Source organism: Cynocephalus volans, chromosome 14, assembly GCF_027409185.1.
Source record: "Cynocephalus volans isolate mCynVol1 chromosome 14, mCynVol1.pri, whole genome shotgun sequence".
Lineage (NCBI taxonomy): Eukaryota > Metazoa > Chordata > Mammalia > Dermoptera > Cynocephalidae > Cynocephalus > Cynocephalus volans.
In genome coordinates, this window is record NC_084473.1 from 81,731,480 (window position 1) to 81,743,778 (window position 12,299).

At 47.0% G+C, this 12,299-nt stretch overlaps 1 protein-coding gene and 1 long non-coding RNA gene across 2 annotated transcripts in view; one reads left to right on the forward strand and one right to left on the reverse strand.

The window, feature by feature from the left end:
- TCF7L1 (transcription factor 7 like 1) overlaps positions 1 to 11,894 on the forward strand; it is a 155,777-nt gene extending 143,883 nt beyond the window's left edge. Inside the window, exons 5-12 of the mRNA XM_063079057.1 lie at positions 5,977 to 6,109; positions 7,195 to 7,297; positions 7,567 to 7,650; positions 8,343 to 8,486; positions 9,210 to 9,369; positions 9,456 to 9,563; positions 10,344 to 10,419; positions 11,425 to 11,894. Of these exons, the coding sequence (XP_062935127.1) occupies positions 5,977 to 6,109; positions 7,195 to 7,297; positions 7,567 to 7,650; positions 8,343 to 8,486; positions 9,210 to 9,369; positions 9,456 to 9,563; positions 10,344 to 10,419; positions 11,425 to 11,858 (1,242 nt within the window). The 3' untranslated portion in view covers positions 11,859 to 11,894. The remainder of the gene's footprint in view (positions 1 to 5,976; positions 6,110 to 7,194; positions 7,298 to 7,566; positions 7,651 to 8,342; positions 8,487 to 9,209; positions 9,370 to 9,455; positions 9,564 to 10,343; positions 10,420 to 11,424) is intronic.
- On the reverse strand, positions 3,897 to 6,231 carry LOC134363448 (uncharacterized). The gene is made up of 3 exons (XR_010021711.1): positions 6,082 to 6,231; positions 4,557 to 4,616; positions 3,897 to 4,007 (listed from the first exon to the last, which is right to left on the reverse strand). It is a non-coding gene; the product is annotated as an uncharacterized LOC134363448 (long non-coding RNA).
- Positions 11,895 to 12,299: the final 405 nt, after the last annotated feature.

Here is a 12,299-nt window from a genome sequence, read left to right on the forward strand (position 1 = left end):
CGTTCTCCTTAGCATTTTAATATTTTATTGAGATATTTTAATATATATTTTGTTTATCTGATATATATTTTATTTATCTTTTAATAGATATCTAATATAAATAAAATATATCTAGTTTATTGTCTGTCTTCCCAACTAGAGCATTAGTGCCATGAAGATAGGTATTTTTGTCTAAATAGACAAGATTCTCTGCTTCCTCCACAAGACTTAGAATAGTGCCTGGCACATAGTAGGTACACAGGTACTTGTTTTTATTTATTATTGTGATTCGTATCTTCTGCAGGGCCAGTTAGTTCAGCAACATAGCAATGTCATCAGAGACCCAGGTTGTCTGTTCTGTCAGTCTCCATCCCTCCAGCTGCCCAACTCCGCGCCTGCCATGTGCAGATTCCCCATGAACGTTTAACCAATGAGTGAAAGTGTGAAGTTCTGTCTCTCTCAGGAGCGGAAAATTCCGTATGAGAGACATATGTCCAAATTACCTTTCCTTGGTAGGACAGAATGACAGAATCAGCAAAGAGTTTATATTTTGCCTTCAAAGTAGTATTTGTTAGAGAGAGTGCGTGCGTGCGTGCGTGTGTGTGTGTGTGTGCGTGTACACACAGAGGGAGGTGAGTTTCTTTTCCAACTTTAATTACGTCCCCTTTTGCCCCTGTCTGCATTATATGTAAATCCTTCAACCTTATTTCCTGTACCAGCCAGCTCCTTCTGGAATACTTTGCAAATTTTAAGGAAGACATGGGGTAATTAATGTAGAGACAGGTGGCCAAAAGATAGTGAGAAATCCAGAAACTGTGGCATATGAGGAAAATAAAGAGAAGACTCAGGGAATAGGGTAGCACTCTTAGCACACTTGGTGGGTTCTCATTAGGTAGAAAGAATACTTAAGTGATAGTCCAAAATGGATGGGGATAGAAAGGAGACGACTAAGGAATATTTCTTAGGAACAGCTTTTTAGAACCGGGAATGGGATGCAAGGAAGGAAAGTTGTTCTCTGTCCAAAGAGCTTCAGCAATGAAGGCAATTGGTCATCTCCAAAAAGGAGGGCAGGCACAGGATGTACCATTGAGGTACAGGGGCAGGGGAACCACTGTTACTGATGTTTTAATCTAGAAATATTAGGAAGAAGTCATTTTTTATTGTATGGAGTGTGAGATATGCTTGAGGAAAATTGGGAACTCCTCATTGGGGGGGGGATCAATAGCAGGGACTTCACCAACTTATTGGTTTTCAGCATATGGCAGCATACTTCAGCTTACCTGAGCCCAGCTAATTAAACTTACAGGTTACTTAGTTCTAACTAAATCACCCTCAAGGAAGTGTACAAGTAGCTGGGGAAAGATCACTGCAACAAATCTTTGATTGAAAATACTACCACAAGAACACAAGCAAAAACAAACAAACAAAAAAACCATGAAGAACATGGCAAAACTGATTCTTTTTATTGATTGGGTTGATCAAAGAAATTTAGAGACCCCTGGCTCAGCTAATCATGTGTCCCAAATATAAGAACCAGGGTAACATCGAATGTTGCAGCTGGAGCCAGAGAGCCTTTGGAGATCCTTGTTCAAGCCCCTCATTTTGCAGTTGAATAATATCATCTGAGATCCCCGTCTTGAGGAGAACAGGTCCGCTTATGGCCTCTGCCACTGCTTCAGGTCCCATTCCCCTTCCAGGGGCTTTGCAATGCTGTGAATGGGCTGGTGTTTTAGGAACAGTTCTAGTTTCCTTTTCCTCCCCGAACTCTGCTTTCAGGTATTTTTTCTTGAAAATATCCCCAAAAGAGATGATTGCCTCCATCAATAAACAGATAATTGAATGTGGTTAGAACTGATTTCTTAAATATACAAAATCAGGCACAGTTAGCAACCCAGTGAAACTCTGAGTACCCTACCTGGCAGTCTGTTGTGAAGTCTGTGACTTCTCGTGAGCAATGGTAAAAGTTAAGGCTCATCTTTGCCTGAGCTGTAAACCTTTTTTTTTTTTTATTTTTTTAATTTTTTTTAAAAGATGACTGGTAAGGGGATCTTAACCCTTGACTTGGTGTTGTCAGCACCACACTCACCCAGTGAGCAACCAGCCATCCCTATATGGGATCCGAACCCGTGGCCTTGGTGTTATCAGCACCACACTCTCCCGAGTGAGCCACGGGCCGGCCCAGCTGTAAACCTTTATACTTCTGATCTCTGAAATTAGGGTTTGGAAGAAAAGAGAATCGTAAATGAACAATAGAAGTCATGTGGCTTTGTGAGTGTGGCTTGGCCTCAAACAGGTTACTAGAGAGGCAGCTGGAGGAGGGGCAGGCAGAACTTTGGCAGGGGTGTGATTCACAGAGGGTTGGCTCGGTCTGTGGAGGAGTTGTGTAGTGTCAGCTTTACCTTGAGCTTGAAAGTAAGTCCTAAAAAGAGAGAGGACACATTGCTTCCTTGGACCAACACTATTTTCTAGAAACAGACTGAAATAGACAAGAAACACCAGGGCTTGGAAAGAGTTGGGTCTGTGTGACTTGCCAGAGAATTGAGGTCTGAGATGTTTCTGATGTGCTCATCTTTGGATACCTTTGGATTCGGCTGCCTTGCCAAGTGGACACCTGTGCCTTGGCTTGTGCATGGTGTTTGTATTGGGGTCATCCACTGACAGGTGTGCAGTGGTTCCCTACGTTCCTACTCTTTGGCCTGAGTTTATGCTGTGGACGTCCTGCCCCTGGGGGCAGCTGAGGAAAGAAAAGAGCAGGAACTTTTATTGGGACAGTAGCCTCCAAGGAGAACCTTCCCCCTGGTCAGCCTTAAGAGAGAGCAGTTTTCTCTTATCTATCCCGGAGGCCATGTCTACTTCCTGCCTTTCCTTCCAAGTTCATTTTCTGGACAATGATGCCACCTAATGGGGAACAATAGTAACTCACAAAGCATTTGGGGCAAGTTTATACCTAAATTTTCAAATAGAAGTCACTTTTCCCTGCTTTGTACTTAACTGTGCCACCTATTCAGTGCTGTTTGCCAGCTTCTGATGAGGCCAAATTCAACAGCACGAGGGCAATCAGGATTTCATAACACTAATACCTGTTTTAAGATGGCTATAAATGATGTAAATATATATCAGTTAAAAAACCAATGCAGAGGAAGTCTGAAATGAAAGGAGGTATATCAAAATGATAACAGTGACTGGGTTAGGATGGTGTAATTGTGTTTTCTGAATGCTTTATGCTATCGCTTGTATTTCTTAGAAAATTTAAGTTATTCATAGCATATTTTTTTAAATAGTAAATGATAACTAAAGTAAAATAGGAAAATATGGAAAGGGAGACAATAAAATAAAATCATGCATAGTTCCACCACTCAAAATATAACTACTGTTTACATTTTGGTGTGCTTCTATTTAGTCTTTTTAATCATAGAGTGTATTTTTTTTTAATTGTGATCATTCTGTGAAATTTTTAAAATCATTTACTTTCACTTTGCTGTTTAATTCTACTGCACTTATAATACTAAAAATTACCCTTCAGACAAAACTGTTTGCAGGAAACCCAAACGCATCACTTAGATGCATCAGGATCCTAGATATCTGATGTTAAAATAACTTTTTATACTTTTATTTGTGCTATGTGTTCATGCGTATGGAGACATCTTCAAAAATCTTTAAGCAAGGGCCGGCCCGTGGCTCACTCGGGAGAGTGTGGTGCTGATAACACCAAGGCCACGGGTTCGGATCCTATATACGGATGGCCGGTTGGCTCACTAGCTGAGCGTGGTGTTGACAACACCAAGCCAAGGGTTGAGATCCCCTTACCGGTCATCTTTTAAAAAAAAAAAAAAAAAATCTTTAAGCAAGCATAAAACAGTAAGAAGAAAATAATTTTTAAATTTATTTTGCAACATCAAATGAGTGCATCTGCGGAGGCGCTGGGAAGCTGTTCTAAGTGAGGCCCATTTCCACCAGCAGGGCCCAGCCGTGTGCCAGCACCACCTGGTGGTTGAACAGTCTGAATTCTCTGCCTCTCTCTGCTCAGCCTACGGAAAACAGACCAAGACTATTATCAGCACAAGGATACCTGAGAAATGGACAGATCGGGGTTGGCATTATGAGCACCATATAAGCACCATATCATACGAAAGGAAAGAAAGGGGATCGTGGAATCTCTGAAATGAAAAATTCAAATGGGCAGATAGCTGTTTAGAGTTCTAATCCTTAGGCCGTCTCTGAATTATCTTCTTTTTTACAAAAATGTTTTTTTTTTTTTGACCGGTAAGGGGATCGCAACCCTCGGCTTAGTGTTGTCAGCACCACGCTCAGCCAGTGAGTGCACCAGCCATCCCTGTGTAGGATCCGAACCCGTGGCCTCGGCACTACCAGCGCCGCACTCTGCCGAGTGAGCCACGGGGCCGGCCCTACAAATCTTTTTTAAAAATAAATCTCTTCTGGGAGGGAGAGGGGAGGGAGGTTTTGGTGATGGGGAGCATTAATCAGCTACAATGTATATCGACAAAATAAAATTTTTTAAAAAAAAAAAATAATAAAAATAAATAAATAAATCTCTTCTCCTCTTGTAACTCACTTACCTTATTATCCAAGAAATAATGTCTGTCCTTTCTCTCTGGCAGATATGTTTTGATTAGGCTCTTGAGGAGGCAGGTAGCACAAGAGAAAACACTAGTTTGTTAGAGCGTAAAGAAAACTGACATGCATCCCAGATCTGCCATTTACTAGCTTTGTGTCCCAGGCTAATTAAGTCACTTAACCTTTCTGAGCTCAGTCTCCTCATCTCTAAAATGGGAAATCATATCTTCTTTGCTAGATTATAATAAGGACTAGACATTATGCCTAGTGCTGTACTTGTAATGTGGATGCTGAAGTAAGGATTCTTACTGCTGAGTCAGATTAGGCGAAAACAAAAAGTCAGTTCAGTTCACCAATTCTAGAATGCACAGGTTTTTCTCATTTTAACATCTCTGAAATCAAGATGCATCCATGACAGGCAAGTGTTTTATATTATTAGATATATAAAATAATTTGATGGTGTTTTAAACAAAATGTGGTAATTAGGTCAGTAAAGTGAAATGCTACAAAGAGAAGATTTTTGTTTCTTTTTTCGCAGCTGGTGGGTACAGGGATCTGAACCGTTGACCTTGGTTTTACAAGGTTGCATTCTAACCATGGAGCTAACTGGCCAGCCCGAGAGAGGTGTTACGTGCTCTTGGGTTGTGTCTGTAAAGCCTGAATGTGATAACTGTATGCTGTGTGATGGTGACAGTTCCCCACTGCTCTGTTCCCAGTCTCAGACTTGAACCTGAGCACTACTATTTCTATGAAGTTCATTTGGAAAGTGTGCACTGAACCTTTTCAGATTCCCTGAGATTATACAGCACAGTTTATAACTTAACAGCTTGTAGCATTTAGCACCACAAAGTATACGTGAAGTGAATGATGATGGGTTACACTGGGAGATGGGATGTCGGAAGGTGGGTGTAGGCCCTTCTCTAATTCTGTTGCTTCCTTCTCTGCTGTGTAGACTGCTACCTTCTCTCCAGGGCCATTTTGAGGACTAAATGGGATGCTTCATGGAAAATACAGGTGGTCCCTGACTCACAGTGGTTTGACTTACTATACCGTATGATGGTGAAAAAGCCACATACTTTCAAACAAAGTAGAAAGCATACTTTGAATTTTGAATTTTGATCTTTTCCTGGGCTAGTGATATGCAGTAGGCTTTGTGTTAGATGATTTTGCCTAGCTGTAGGCTAATGTGAGTGTTCTGAGCATGTTTCAGGGTAGGCTAAGTATGATGTTCAGTAGGTTATGGGTATTAAATGTGTTTCCAACTTACAATATTTTCAATTTACAGTGGGATTATCAGGCTGTAACTCCATCATACGTTGAGGAGCATCTGTACCTGGCACATCTTCAGCTCAGTAAATAACAGCTGATTTTATCACCATCTCCTTGGCAGTGGTTCTAGTCTTTGTTACCTCTGTCTTTCAGTCTAATAAAGTTCCTGTTGTTCAGCACCCGCATCACATGCATCCGTTGACACCCCTCATCACCTACAGCAATGACCACTTCTCCCCTGGCTCCCCTCCCACGCACCTGTCCCCGGAGATCGATCCAAAGACAGGTGAGTCGTCGGCCGCTCGGGCCTTCCTCCTGCAGGTGGGCACCTTTTCTTCTGGGAGAACATAGCAGCGCTTGAATCAGGCAGACCTAGGTTCGGATCATGCTTCCAACTCCGAAGAGCCCTGTGACCTTGCCCACTGACTTTAGCCTGTTCAGTTTTTCATCTGTGTCTCCTCTGTACCTTCTATGCCACAAGATCACTGTGAGGACTAAAGGGAATTAAATGAGATAAAGCACAGGGCTGGCTCCACAGTAAGCTTTCTGGTTCCTCCATCAAAGCCCAGCCCCGCTGCAGGCTGGGCCTCCCTCAAACCAAGACCTTGGCCCTCAGCTGAACATTTGCAAATAGGGTAATTAGTCTAGGCTGGCTGGTTAGCTCGATCAGTTAGAGTGTGGTGCTCATAACACCAAGGTTCAGGGTTCAATCCCCGTACCCACCAGCCACCAAAAAAAAGTCTATCCAGACTTGTAAGTAAAGCCAAAAACAGTGAGCTGAGCTGGCTTGTTTTTTTTTGTTTTTTTTTGCTTTTTTTTTAACTTGCCCACCAGACCTGTCCATCCCAGGGAACCATGGTCTTCATAGCATCCCCTCAGAGTCGCCATGGTGCAGAGCATTTTTGGAGCTCCTCTTTGGAGAATAACAGTTACTACAAGTTAAAAACGATAAGGAGGACAAATGTGAAATAGAAATCCAAAGTTTATTTCTCCATGAATGACGCAGGTTTTCTAGAAAGTGAGTTAACCGATGACCGGGGGATAGCATAGGCCTGTCTCTGTCAGGAGTTCCTGTCCCTCTCTTACCAGATGCTGACTTCTGTATGAGAGACAGCTAGAAGTCACTCCTGCCCTCAGGGATGCAGTTGCATAGCTAGGAACAAGATGCATTAGTCCTGCCTTCCCTGACTGTGTCCTCGACTGACTGGCCAGAGCTGCTGGGGAGGTGACAGAGGGCAAGGATAATGAGAGGAAAGGGCCTTCTGGGCTCCAGAACACCTGGGGACGTGGGGGAGGAGCCTCCCATTTGATGTTATTTAAGGCATTACAGTAGGGCAGGGGACAGTCTGACACAACTCTCTTTGGAAGCAGGAATCCCCCGGCCCCCTCACCCATCTGAGCTGCCACCATATTACCCACTCTCTCCCGGAGCTGTCGGACAAATCCCCCATCCTCTCGGCTGGCTCGTCCCACAGTAAGGAACTTCGCAGACTTTCTTCCCCTCATTCCTTCCTCATGCTGAGCTCTGCCATCAGTACCCCCGGTTGCCCTGCACAGTGGAGCCCTCCCGGAGGTGACACCCAGGACTCAGACCTCCCTGCCCCTGCCCCGGACAACTTACTTCCAACTCAAATTCCTACCTCCTGCCCCTTCTTTCTCATCCTTCCTTCCCTACCCCTCTCCTTCCCTGCCCTGAACTTCCCCAGCGTGCTGACCAGACATCCTTGCTCCTGGCCCTCACAGGCAAGGACAGCCCATGTACTCCCTCCCTCCCGGCGGCTTCCGGCACCCTTACCCTGCCCTCGCCATGAACGCCTCGATGTCCAGGTGAGTCCTGGGGCTGGGGCCATGGGCGTGAAGTGACATTCCAGGGAACGTTTGTCTGCTGGGACCATGCCATGTCTGGCTGTGAAACAGCCTTTCCCTTGTCACTTAATGAGAAGGCAGGCACAGGCTCGCCTTTCCTCCCCTCTGTTTGATACGGTGCCTTCTCATGCCCCATGCTCCTACCCCCACGTCGGAATGGAGATCACAGGATCTCTCTTTCCCCATCTCTCTAAGAGAAGAATTGCAAAATCCTGACACAGCACTGTCCCCTCCTGCCACATTCCCATTTTGAGTATATCACCGTGAAGCCAGAGACTGGCAGAAGGATGTCAGGAGAAGAGACGGTAAAAGGGGATTTCTGTCTCTGGCCAGCTCTTCCCGACACGCAGCCCACAGCATAAGCCCTTATCCCCTGTGCCCCTGCCTCTAGCCTCTATGCCTTCCTTGTGGTTTTCATCCTACTCGCTTCCAGCCCCAGATCTAGGTACCCCATATATTTTGGGGGTAAGGGAAGAGTTGGTAGGTGTTTCCCAAACCTGGGTCTCCAGAAGACAACAAATGACCTTCCAGTCCTCAAACTGCCACAGCAGAGGTGTTCACATACCTCTGTCCTCGAACCACCTGTCCTCTGCTGGGGGATGCACTTTCAGCCTGAATTCCTCTATTGTCATTTGCTTCTACCCGGTACACAGCCTGGTTTCCAGTCGGTTCTCCCCTCACATGGTGGCTCCCGCCCATCCTGGTCTGCCCACCTCAGGGATCCCCCACCCGGCCATCGTCTCCCCCATCATCAAGCAGGAACCGGCACCCCCCAGCCTGAGCCCCGTGGTGAGCGCGTAAGTATGAGGCGGCCTGGGTTGGGGTTGGAGGGGGCTGGCCGGTCTCTGAGCAGCATGTGTCCTGGTGTCATTTATCAGGCAGCGCAGTAGCCCGCCTCAGCTGTGCCCCCTGCCTGGGGAACTGTCCCCTTTGACTCCCTGGGTTCCCATCCTTTCAGAGATGTTGAGCATCTTTTCTCCCATTGAGGAGAGTTTTGCCATCAGGTCTTACAGGCTGAAAGAGACTCTGAGAAAGCTTTTGGCTTCCCTCCCCCTCATGTCACGCAGGAAAATGTGAGGCCCAGAAAGGAGAAAGTGTCTACTCAAGGACACATGATGCACTGGTGGCCGAGCTGAGATGAGCTCCAGGGCCCCTTTTTGTCCACTATGCCATGAAGGCGGCAGGAAGGCCAGAACTGACGCGTCCCAGCTCTTGTTTTTGCCCGTCCTCTTTGTCACCCATGGCCAGGTCCTGCCAGCTCCAGGGAGGGTTTATCTCGGCGCCCCCCACCCTGCTTTGTCAGGATATTATCAGGTGTATTTTCAAAGAACGTGGCTTTGAGGTAATTCAGAGGCTGTGAACTACTTGAGGAAGATCCCAGGTGCTGGAAGCGGCCGTGGGCCACTTTAGCCACATAGCTCCTTCCCCTCCCAGAGGCAGTGGCTGTGGCCTCAGAGAGAGGAAGGGTGGGTGAGTCAGTGACGGCCGACTCTGCTAACCTCAGCCCTGTGCCTTCCCAGGAAATCGCCAGTCACGGTGAAAAAGGAGGAGGAAAAGAAACCCCACGTGAAGAAGCCTCTGAACGCCTTCATGCTGTATATGAAGGAGATGAGGGCCAAGGTGGTAGCCGAGTGCACCCTGAAGGAAAGTGCAGCCATTAACCAAATCCTGGGGAGAAAGGTAAGACCTGCCCTTGTCCTGCAGGCCGCGTGGTTCAGCGTCCCACAGTGATGGATCCGTGTGGTCTCTGACCCTCTCTCCCTCAGTGGCACAACCTGTCTCGAGAGGAGCAGGCCAAGTACTACGAGCTGGCCCGGAAGGAACGGCAGCTTCACTCCCAACTCTACCCGACCTGGTCAGCCCGGGACAACTATGTAAGTGGCCACGTCGGGCAGGGGGACACTCAGACACCAGGAGCAGCAAGAGTCTGCAAGAGGAAGAGGGGGAAGGAAGGCGGCTACGTCTATAGAGGGTTCTTAAGACCAGGGAGAAGTCCACATTTCTGTAGAAATAAGGAAGGCATTTTGAGTCTCAGGAGTCAACAAGATATCCTGAGGACAGATTTAAATTTGTGCCATTCCTGTTTGAACCAGACTCCACCTTTGATTCTGTAACAAAGGGTGCAGGGCTCGCTGTGGTGGTGAGAGTGTCTCTAGCTACAGGTTCCTAACCCAGAGCTCAAAGATCAATGCACAAACCTCAGGGGACGTAAGTGTAAACTCCTTAAAACTAGGCAGACTTTTGTATGTATGGTCTCATTTGCTTTTTTTTTCTGGAAAGAGGATCCATACGTGCATCAGATTTTCAGAGGGACCTGGGAACCCTCAAAAACAATCAGGGACCACTGTTCCAGGAAGAAAAATGGAAAACAAGCCAGAAGGGCAGTGAAAAGATGAGGCCTTCCAAGAAGCCCTGGATACCTGAGTTGGAGGGGAAGAATCGTGTCTATGGGAAAGGAAGGGCTCACTCTGCTGCTCAGGGGGCTTCTGGGGGGTGTGACTGGAGTGGGCTCCCCACAACCTCCAGCACCCTCACCCAGGGGGGTCAAGAGTAGTAGGAGCAATATCCTGTCTTCTCCTCTGACTTGGGGGTCCCCCTGACAAGCTGGTATTATTCTGTCCCCACTTACGTCTTCCTTTGGCCATATCTTTTAGGGCAAAAAAAAGAAGAGGAAGAGAGAGAAGCAGTTGTCACAGACACAGTCACAGCAGCAAGTCCAAGAGGCAGAGGGTGAGTCTTGGGGGCAACTACCCTCTTCACTTCCCCTCCTGCTGTCACAGCTGCACCTGCCTGTGTGTTGCAGCTGGGTCTCTGATGGGTCAGTGCTGTCTTGTAGAGATGACCAATTAAAAGGCTCAGAGACGTTGAGGAATTTTCCTAGTCACTCTGCTTGTTAAGCAGTGGAGGTAGGATTTGGTCCCAGGACTTTCTCACTTCAAAGTCTAAGCACTTTTCAGTTCAGTTGGGTGGCATTATACTTGAGGGTTAATGGAATGTAGTTGAAAGTATCCTTGAAATTCTCTTAGGAAGGCGGCACATTAGAGACTGACATACCACCTGATGGTGAATCTAGCTGAATCAGGTTTTTCTCTGGTGTTTCTTCAGCAGAACACCAGAAGAAATAGTTTGCTCGAGTTTAGGGGCCACTCTGTGCCAAAAATCTGTACTCTGTCTTTTTACACCAGAGTCACACCTACCACAAAGATGCACGCACTGTGACAAGTATTTAGGTCACATCCCCCATCTCGTGCTTCCTGCAGGACAAGCGTACAGCTGCTTACACCATCTAAAGTGCTTTTGATCTATTTCTTCCTTTCTTACTTCCTCCTCTCTTGTATCTATCATTATCTGTGTAGTCACTATATAGGAGTACACATAAGTAAAATATGTGTGTGATGCAGACCCACTGTATATCGTGCTGCTCAGCAGGTGTCACTGCCTCTAACTATAATGTAAGCCACGGATTTTAAAGCAATTGAATGGAGATCATCCCAAAAGTTATGAGACTTAGGAAAGGAAGATGATGTGATAGTCACATACTGAGCGGGTCTTCATCAGTTTGGGCATCGCTCCTTCCCTACACACCAGTTGTTCTTCAGTGCAGTCTTGAAAGTAATTTGAGGTCCTCGCCATAAGCACCCCTGTTTCCAGAGCACATGTGGGTAGCCAGGGCTGTTCCTCAGCCTCTCCCAGAGCTACTAACTCTTCACTCTTTCTCATATTTTTTTCTCCTAGGTGCTCTGGCCTCCAAGAGCAAGAAGCCATGTATTCAGTACCTGCCCCCTGAGAAGCCCTGTGACAGCCCTGCCTCTTCCCATGGCAGTATGCTGGACTCCCCTGCCACCCCCTCCGCGGCCTTGGCCTCTCCAGCCGCCCCTGCTGCAACCCACTCGGAGCAAGCCCAGCCCCTCTCCCTCACCACCAAGCCAGAAGCCCGAGCCCAGCTAGCCCTGCACTCAACTGCCTTCCTGTCAGCTAAGGCTGCAGCCACCTCCTCTGGCCAGATGGGCAGCCAGCCTCCCCTGCTGTCCCGGCCCCTCCCCCTGGGGTCTGTGCCCACAGCTCTGCTGACCTCACCCCCCTCCTTCCCCGCCACGCTCCATGCCCACCAGGCCCTCCCAGTGCTACAAGCCCAGCCTCTTTCCTTGGTCACCAAGTCTGCCCACTAAACTGCCCCCTGACCTATGCAGGCTGTCACGTGACTCATCGAGTAGTAATGATTCAGAAGAAAAAAAAAAAAAAAAAAGAAACTTTATTGGTCAATATTTGACCATTCTGGACTGTTCTGTAAAGTGACTGGTAACAACAGCACTTTACATCTTGTAGATGTAACCAGTAGCTGATCTTAAGGCTTTTTTAAAAAACAAAGCAAAACAACAAAAAAAATCTTTAAAAGAAAAGTAGTATGTTATTCTTCCTGTCTGTGCTGTGGTAGATGGGCCTGGGCAGAAGACGCATTGCTTTCTACCTCTCCCTTTTCCTTTCTACCCTCCTGTCTTCTTGTCACCCCCCACCTGCCCCAGCTCCCCCTCCCCTACCCCCACCTCGGTCTGCATCCGTGCCCTTGCTGTGATTTCTAGCGTGGTACCTCTTCACCTAGACCCATGCCT